We start from the raw sequence: 10,046 nt of genomic DNA, 5'->3' as shown, positions 1-10,046 counted from the left end.
TGTCGTATGAACTACCAAGCTCAGAGAGCACCAAGGACATCACAGTTCAACTCTGAGCTATGAATATTCTCTTCTTTAAGTATGGAGCCATTGTTTGTAGGCACTAACACATTTAGAGAAATATGTCTAGAATTTGGGCATGTGAACAAAACAAAATAACAATAGAAATGTGTTGTGATATAAATACTCAACTATTCCTAAGTATCACAATTAAGCCATAAGAATTCCTATGAAAGTCTCCAGAGATTTCACATTTTAAAGCATAAAGTTGAAGTATAGAATTGGGGTTGGAAGGGATCTTGGAGGTCATTGGCTCAGGATCAGGATCTTATGGCTTCCCAGATAAATGGCTTTCCAACCTTTTGCTTGAAATTCTTTAGTGATGGAAGACCCACAACTCCAGGAGGCAGCTTGTTCTACTGCTTTAATAACTCATTGTTGGGAAATTCCTCCTTATTTACTTAATATTTTACAAGCAAATAAAAATGTCTTAGGTGAAGCCTAACAGCAATATGTTTGCTTCTATTATGAAAGTAGCTTGACCCATACAATACATAGTCAGGTATCTGTTAAAGTAAAAAAATATGTTTTATGTTACTTCCCGAGCAAGCAATAGTGGCAAATACGTTTATTGCTTACCAATTCCTTATAAGATTGTTACCCAGACATCACCTCCTATCTGAACTACCTATGCCTACCACTAACCTGGATACATCCAAAGGACAAACTACTTTTAGGTGCAGCTAACTTGAGAAGAGGCTGGTAATTGAGGGATATAAATATTAGGATATTGGTAAGATTCTCCAGTAATCTATAAAGACAGGAGGTCTATCCTCATTTGAGGGGGGGTTTGACAAACTGATGCAGGACTACTGGCCAAATCCCCTTAAGTGCTTAGAAAGTGCATGAAGAGATGCCTTGATTTTTCTTCCAGTTAAGACAGTGTCCAAACTTCCAAGTCTCGGATGAGGAATTCCTCTTTGGGTGATAATGCCTCGTTGTTGAAGGTTTCACAGGGGTGACTTCCTCCATGATTCAGATCCCCATCAAGCCAGAGTCCAAATTTACCACTGCATACAAGGCAAGAGATAGCATATAGAATAACTTCCATAGCACAAAACCTATTCAATGGTACAATGATACTGACTCATTTGCTGTAGTACACTTAGAATATAAGCTTTGCATTTGTTTTCTAAGTTGGGGTGCTGGATGGTCCTATTGGGTGATAGAATCTACACAAAATATATAGCGTTTTGTTTTTTACTCCAATAGCTCATTTTGCTCTGGCAGAATTGTGACATACCTATCACTTTAACACTATTAAGAAAATCAAATGCAGAATTCTTTCATACTCTTGGGAACCCTGGAGATTTTGGAGATAGTTTCAATTACATCTCTTGGCATTCTTCCAACATTTGCTGGTGCATCAAAACTAAAAGGAAGAGAAAATGTGCTAGCAGGGAACTTTGGCAAGTAATAATATTCACAACTTGGCATTCCAATGTCCAATAAAATGACATGCATGAAAACTCAACAGCTGGCATTACTGGAATAACAAGGGTGTGAAGAGAGGAAGTAGGGGATAAAATGACATGTTCAACATGATATAGCAGAACAAAGAACTAAGGAAAGGATGATAGTGATGACTTGCATTGAGTAAAAACCACATTTTAGGGCAATTTTATGTTCTAAATCAAATGTTTTTTTAAAAAAAATACTTGTCTAGTTGCTGTAATGACTGTCATTTGTGGGTTACGAACATCAAAAATAGGATGATAAAAGAACATGTACTGTTGCTAGTAATGATAGATTTGGTGAGGGGGGAAATGGTGGAAACACTTTTCCAATTCATGATCTTTCTTAGCAGTGGTGGGATTCAATTTTTTTTACTACCAGTTCTGTGGGTGTGGCTGGTGGGCGTGGCAGGGGAAGGATACTGTAAAATCTCCAGTCAGAAGTGGTATTTGCCGGTTCTTTGAAGTACTCCACTACCAGTTCTCCAGAACTGGTGAGAACCTGCTGAATACCACCTCTGTTCCTTAGCCATGCAAAAGAGCTAAAGATTATCCACAAAGATTGCACTGCAGCAGGCATGCTGAACTGACAAATTAATTTCCTTATAACCCAGCTATCTTTCAAAGCTACATACCTGCCTCCACCAATAGCTAAAGAGTCTGCATCTCCTTTCATGAAGAAGGTATTTTTGCCTGTCCATTTAAATACCTGGCAAAGGAATCAAAAGAATATCATTAAGCAGTTTAGGAATGAAACCATATTATTTCTAGTGATAGCTTGAATCTTTTCATAGTGTGATTTAATGGATCAAATCTAATTGTATGTCCAGCTATTCTCCTGTTCATGATCTTGAAGAAATAAAAAATAGAAATAAAACATCATAGAGAGGTAGCATGCTGGCTGGACAATTCCTGAAAGCATCCTGATTTATGGTTTGATGCAATTCTCTGCTTAGTGTATGACTCCATATTAACGCTCCCAGCAGAAAACTGTCTAACCTCCATCTGAAGATATCCAAAGAGGAAGAACCCATTGTCAAAGTCCTTTTGCCATGAGCAAACTTTTTTCTGACATGTCATTGAATAGTTTCCATTGACCCTTTGGATACATCTTTTCATGTTGTTGAAGAGTGCTATGGTACTGTCTAATATTATTTTCTCTAGGCTAAATATCCCAGTTCTTCCAGCCACTCTTCATAAGAGATAGTTTCTCATCCTGTTGCTCCTTAAATCTCAGGTTTGCTTAATCTTTCTTAATGTGTCATGCCAGAAACAAACACAATACCAAAGTTAGAGGCTGAATCATACAGAATAAAGTGGAGCTCTTATTTTTTTTTTTGAACTTGAAACTTGAACTTTCTTTTGAACATTATTTATATTGATGCAGCCTAAAATTACATTAGTCTTTTCCCAATGATATCAAAATCTCATTTAATCTGAACTGTTATTCCAACTATCTGTCCAATATGCTTTTCACGAATAATAAAGATGGGATATAAATTAAATAAATTACTAGTTATATTCCAGACTGGTTATATTCCATCCCATACATTTCCATATGCTTTTTGTTTCATCGTTTATGTTTTCTTTTTCTTTCTTCTTCATCACAAGAAGAAATTCACATGTTTTTGTTAAATTTCATTTTCCCCCAGCCAGTGGTGGGATTCAAATAATCTAACAACTGGTTCTCTGCCCTAATGATTTCTTCCAACAACCAATTCACCAAACTGCTCAGAAAGTTAACAATCAGTTCTCCTGAACTGGTGCAAACTGGCTGAACCCCACTACTGCCCCTCGCCCACTCTTTAATCTGTGAAAAAAAAAATCAGTGTTGGCATTAAAGCAATTATTGCCAAGTTATATTCTGGAACACAGCAATATCACAGAATGTTTTAAAGTGCGCCCTTTATAGCCATAGCAATTTAGTGCCTGGCAAAATTTGCGTAACTATTGGCTCCTGAAGCTGTAAATACAAAAACAACACACTTAACATAGGGATTAACATGGTGTTTCAATCACCTTGAGTTGTGGAGTAAAAGAGAACAGAAATGTTTCTCCATTGCCATAAAAACAACTGCTCACATGAATAGCCATAGAAGAAAAAGCTCCAAATATCTGAAAAAGATACAGAGGAGAGAATATGTTTCAGCTTTCAGGAGTTTAATCATGTCTATCTTTCTGCACATTACCCATCGTGATGTCAAGGTCTGCTTAGCTTATTATATTGAATGAACCAACATTGACTGTATTTATTAAACATGCTAAAACATAGATCAATTCAACCTACGAATTACTGAATTATATTTCTAAGCCATTTTTCCATTTTAAATCCAGTATCCTTTCTATTATTACAATGTTGTTTACAAAACAGCCTAGGATTCCAAATAGTTGTTGTCAAATAATAATGAGACAGCAACAGTTTGTTTAGCATTAACATGAATAGATTTTTTTTTATAGACGTGAACTTACATTTCTAAAGTGGAACTCAGCTTTCTAACAATCTTTTAAAATAGTAGCTCAGGGGCCAGATCATGCCTTGGATGGTGAAGCCAGTACTTTTTTTTTGTATCCATCAAGATGACTTGCATTACCTCCAAATTACACATAATGAGCTGTTTATTTATTTTCCTCTTTATTATTTTTACAAATAACCGTGAGGTGATTTGGGCTAAGAGAGAGTGACTTGGTCCAAGGTCACCCAGCTGGCTTTCATGGCAAGACTGGACTTGAGCTCACGGTCTCCTGATTTCTAGCCCGGTGCCTTAACCACTAGACCAAACTGGGTGTGCAGTTATTATATCCACAGTAAAATGGATATTTCCGTTTCTGATGCATCTTCCCTTTTCAAATCCTTTCTAATGGATCAGGAGGATCTACTGAATATTGTTGACCACTTCTAAATGTTGTGAATGGAGAATAATAATTGCCTGATTATTTAAAGCTGAGTTAGACCCAGTTAATTAACATTCTTCTTTTTCATATCATCAGTCTTACATATGTAAAGTTGTGATTTAGATCTATCTAGGTTACCTGCCCATCAGTATCCCTGATAACCAATAACACAGGAGAGGCCAAGTTGCTCATGCTTCTATACATGGTCTTCAGACTAAATCCGTCCCTTGCTGTACAGTAGACAAGGTTCCAAGGATAGGCAGTCACTCGCAGAGGGAGATGTGGAGTTAGCTGAGGGAGACCATATAAACAAGATCAATTTTTCTCATCTCGCCCTGTAACAAGATATCTTTTCCTTTGATTATCTTTTCCTTCTCAGTTTGTTCATCTTTGGAAACATTGGACTAGAATCAGCATCTTTGCTGACTGGAAATTATGAAACACATAACTGAAAACAAGATTCCCTCATCCAGCTCATGGATGCTGCCTAAGCAAAGTGAATATTCAATCTTTGCCAGAAACTATTTCAGTCCTACCATATACTTGGCATTAAAGAACAAAATGGTTGGATTTACACACCATGCTAAATGATTGTTTAACCACAGTTTATTGAATAAATCTCAATTTATACCTGAAGCCACCAGCACCTAAGTCAAAACAATGGTTTACAAAGTACAATGGCTGGAGTCACACAATGTGCTTTTGACAAGCTACATTGTGGCTTTGCTTGATGTTTGAACCCAGTTAATGTGTCAATAAAATATACATCAGCTAAATGCATTGTCTTTAAAAGTGGGCTTTTTCTATGCAATTCCCAGGAACAACAGCAAAGAAGCTAAGCTATAATATCCAGCTATCCCCATGAAAAGTATAAAATTCCAAGATATACAGAGAAAATTTATTTACCTGTTGGATTTCTTCTGTGTGCAAGATGCTACTTTGAGCATTCAGTATAGGCTCATTCAATTCTTCTGCAATTTGGGATGGAACATCTGCATTTGTCCTGACTGAGTCTAGCCCATCAGCTTCCTCTTCAGGTTCTAGAGACAAAGTTTCATCGCCCAGATTGGGCTGGCAAAAAGCACAACATTAAATAAGATGAGAATTCTTTTTTCCTACCTGGCCTGTAGGGTATTTCCCATTAAATAGTTGGTTAAATCAGCCTATAATTACAAAAATAATTCCAATAAGGCAATGACATGTACATGAAGTTAGTGAAATTGGTAATTTGTCCATAACAAGCAATTTTAGAAAGTGGTGGAATCTCAATTCAACAAGCTGTCCTTTTTCCCATTAAGCCTTTAATAATCTCATAAGAGGGAAAGAGGGATTGATAATGATTCATGTAACATTGCATTAGTTCATCTTTCCTATGGATCTATTTCTGTAGCCAGAATGTTTTCAAAGCCAGCCTAAAATTTGCATTGCATGCGAATTCTTTAGGATTGAAAAGATTTGCAGTAATAGCTGCTGCATATTCATTTTCCCTCATCTATTCAGTATTGCAATGAGATTTCTATACTTTTTTATTTTTTTTTATTTTTTATTTATATCTCAATTGCTTACAAGATAATAGGTATAAGTAAAAATATAGTTATGAATACATGGATACATATAAGAAAAATAAAAGATATATAAAAGAAACAATAGGACAGGGAGGGTAGGTACATTGGTGCGCTTATGCACACCCCCTACAGACCTCTTAGGAAAGGGGTGAGGTCAACAGTAGGCAGTCTAAGGTTAAAGTTTTTGGGATTTGGGGACAAAAACCACAGAGTCAGGTAGAGTGTTCCAGACATTGACCACTCTGTTGCTGAAGTTGTATTTCCTGCAATCAAGTTTGGTGCAATTAACCTTGAGTTTGTATCTATTGTTTGCTCTAGTGTTGTTATGGTTGAAGCTGAAGTATTCATTGACAGGTAAGACATTGCAATGTATGATTTTATATACTATAAATATTATATACTGTATACTATACTTATACTATACTATATATTATATACTATACTTAGATCGGACCGAAGGCGGCGCAGTTCTAGGTTTTCTAGTCTAGAATTTCGAGTCTGGTGGAGTCTGCAATGAGTAGAGGAGTGGAGAACTCTTCTTGTGAAATATTTCTGGACTTTCTCCACTGTGTTAATATCAGATACGTAATGTGGGTTCCAAACTGATGAGCTGTATTCGAGTATTAGTCTAGCAAATGTTTTGTATGCTCTAGTTATTAGTGTAATATTACCAGAGAAAAAGCTACATAAGATTAGGTTAACAACTTTTAAAGCCTTTTTGGCTCTGTAGTTACAGTGGGCTCTAGCACTTAGGTCATTTGAGATGAGTACTATACAGGATGACTAAAACTTTTCCCCAACCTTAGAAACATGCCATTCATTTGGAAAGACATTACAAATATTATTAAGGTTCGTGTGTATGTTTGTGAATGCAAAGGCTGTTATCTTTGCTGAAAAGTGGGGGTCAGCCATTCAAACCTACACAGCTATTGGGTTCCACCCTTTGTTTTGTAAGTCAGAACCCAGTCAGGCACTTACAAAATATCTACATGGGGCTTCACACAGCCTGGATCTCCTCACCATATTTATTTTCCCCCTCTCCTATGGTTAACTTCCATTGGCAGGATGGACCAGGACTTTAATACTTGATGTTGGAAGACAGTGAATTGTAACACTCCTTCTATGGATTGTTAATATCTAATTCTATTAGCTCTCCTTCTGAAATTTTTATCTCCTTTTTCTGCTGAATGTTCCATAGGTCAATTGGTCTCTATACTTTACTGGATTGATATATATGTCAAAAGTATCATCAGTCATGAATTGGCATTGGACATTATTTGTTCTTTGTGGAATAAAAATTCCAGTTCACTTTTCCCTTGTTTGATGAATACGGTAACAATCTGTATTTCCTGACTGAATCATTTAAGAATTCTATGATATAGCAAGACTGAGTTAATACTTGATATAAAATATAGTTTATTTTTATCTTATGGCAAATAAAGGAAACTTGCATAAGTTCTATTATGTGATCCCATATATTCTTTCCCCCAGTTTTCTGGTTCCCTCTAACAACACTCGTTCTCACACACACACACACACGTACATACATACACCCCTCAGCTTTGTATAGGTAACAAGCATGTGCATTCCTCACTGAGCTGTTTTGATCATTTTCCCAGCTGCTTATTATTTCTCTTTTTTCATGTCATTTTTACTAACAATGACACAACCTCAACATCAGTAGAGGACATGATACTCTGTAATTAAAACAGTGGGAAGAGGGGGAATCAAGATTCCTACAAAGAAAAACTGATACTAAATCTCCATACATCTCCAGCCTCAATACAATGTGATTTCATCAGGAATTGCCATCATCCCTCAATCAGAATAGTAGAGTGTATTTTGAAGTGAAAATCCAAGACACTTGGAGGGAAAGCCTTTACTTATAGCTAATGCCACTTAAGCTGCTACAAGTTCTTACACCCAAAGTCACAAGTGACTACGTAACACAGAATTCATTTGTGCAACAGTTAATTCTTCACATTTAACTATTGATTATTAAGCCCTAGGTTCTAGTCTTAAGTTGATTCTGCAATGCTTTTTAGCCAAAAAAATCCAAAACAAAATGACTGCTTCACTTTGAAGAAGCCTCCCCCTTTTTTCCGTTAGGGATTATATTACTTGGGAGTACACATCTTTATGCAGAGTGGCAATATATTTGGTGTGAGAAAGAATCAAGTGATGGGAAAATGGCTAGTGCCATTGAGTTAGGTGGAAGTTTCACCCTGTTCTTCCCTTTTCCATCTGTGCCCTAAAGCATGCACAACAGTACGTACCAAAAGAATGTAACGGTAGCATGGAGTTTTCATTTTTTCTGTGATTATCCAAACCAGAGCCCTGGACAGGAGTGTCTTTCACTGACAGAGCATGTATGGAGAGCAGGTGCCTGCCGATAACCTGTGGAGAACATTCCCCTGTAAACACTGTGTACTTTCTCCCTTCTCTTAAGAAGTTAAGCTTCCTGTTTCACAGATGCTGTCATCTAAGATAATACAAAACAAATATCTTAAAAATCTTTTCAGTTCTTTTATTTCCAATCTGTAGCTTTACAAGAGCATGGAAGTGGATCGATTGGTCTGAATTGCCAATATAGGTGGAATAAATTACAAAAGTTCAAAATTGTTCCAAAGCTGATTTTGTAAAGGAGAAATGAGCAGAGAATCTTGCAGAAATTTATTCAGAAATGTCAAAAGCCAACAGTTTGGATTAGTAGATCTGAAATATTAAAAATCTTTCTAAAATTAGGGCAAAGGTTCATCCTCCAAACTTGTGGATTGGTTTCCAAACATTTCATTACCATCTCCCAATCAATTCCAAGACTAATTAGATCTACTGGCCTCATGCTACATAAATTGCCACAACACAGGCAAGTTCATGACAGTATGTCCACCGTCTTGTTAACATAGGTAGCATGGTGGCTGTTTGGTTCTTGAGAAGACATTCACTGTACATACTAAGAATGCAGTGGAAGAACACCATGTTTCAATTGTATGGAACCATCTATTTCTTTTCAAACAATATAAACAGAAGCCCTTCTGAATTTTTGATGAACATCAATGGGGTCTATTATGTGTGGGCCACCCATCATATTCCTCTTTATTTATCCTTCAGACATAACATCTGAAATGCTCTTCATCTCTGCGGCATCCTAAAATATGTAGCAGCAACAGAAGTGGCATAAATGATGAGCAATTTAAGGACAAGATTACCGAAATTTAGCATGAGAGGAACCATGGCTTTCAGAGTGATTGTCTCAGCTCCAAGCTCTTTAGATTAACATTTCAGCCATTGTGAGCCCTTTTGCAAGAAAGTTTATGTGTGAAAAGTGATCGTGGCACTTAGGAATAATTGAGAATAATGGTATGAAAAGAGAATTTCCTAAATTGATTCACAATCTTTCTTCTTATGATAGAAATCCTCTGTTTTTTTTTTAAAAAAAGCTGAATCTCATATTAATATTTACCCCAGAAAGATTTGGTAGGCTGCATTCCAGAATGGACTTCTATCCTATGAGCAGGGGGCATATAGCTTAAATAATTCAAAGATGAGCAGCCATTATATGTAAAAAAAAGTCATGCAAAGGATACCATGGAAACATGCAAATTAATTTGCTTTATGAGTCATGTCTTATGGAATGAAAACATGGCCTTTTGAGGTCAGGGGAATAGAATGTTTCAATATGATATTGTTTTTACAGTAGTGTTGGACTTCATGGCTTCCATAGTAACCATGAATCTATTCCAAGATGCTTTTAAGCACAATTGTGCTCTCCCTGAAAATGGAGAGCAGTTCTTATAAATCTCTGGGTTACTGTCCCCATCACCTGTTACTGTCTGGTACGATAGTTGGGCTGTGAGAATGGGCAGTTGTACCATTAGGCAAAGTGTAGCAGTCATACTCTGTCACTGAGAGGTAGCAGCAGGAAAAAAAGCTGTGTGTGACAGCTACTTGTGTTAACCTAACTTTGGAGCTTTGGAGTTTGATTCTGAGGTAGAGCTTTATCTCTAACATAATTTGTAAACTGGACAACAAAGGAGAGTTGGAAACAAAAGTCTTTAAGTGCACAGAACAAGGT

At 36.6% G+C, this 10,046-nt stretch overlaps 1 protein-coding gene across 1 annotated transcript; it reads right to left on the bottom strand.

Moving 5' to 3' along the window:
• Positions 1-934: 934 nt before the first annotated feature.
• On the bottom strand, positions 935-5,492 carry TLDC2 (TBC/LysM-associated domain containing 2; the record flags this gene model as incomplete). Its single annotated transcript, XM_026684003.2, has 5 exons — positions 935-1,070; positions 2,150-2,223; positions 3,534-3,629; positions 4,545-4,697; positions 5,313-5,492. Coding segments are annotated over 5 exons (639 nt in total), but the record flags the coding sequence as incomplete, so codon positions are not given.
• Between the last annotated feature and the right edge of the window lie 4,554 nt (positions 5,493-10,046).

The sequence above is a fragment of the Notechis scutatus genome, chromosome 3 (assembly GCF_049901735.1).
Source record: "Notechis scutatus isolate UNSWTSFEM ecotype Mainland chromosome 3, rNotScu1.2, whole genome shotgun sequence".
In the NCBI taxonomy this organism is placed as follows: domain Eukaryota; kingdom Metazoa; phylum Chordata; class Lepidosauria; order Squamata; family Elapidae; genus Notechis; species Notechis scutatus.
Note: the sequence above shows the minus strand (reverse complement) of the source record. Positions and strands in the feature narration are given on the sequence as shown.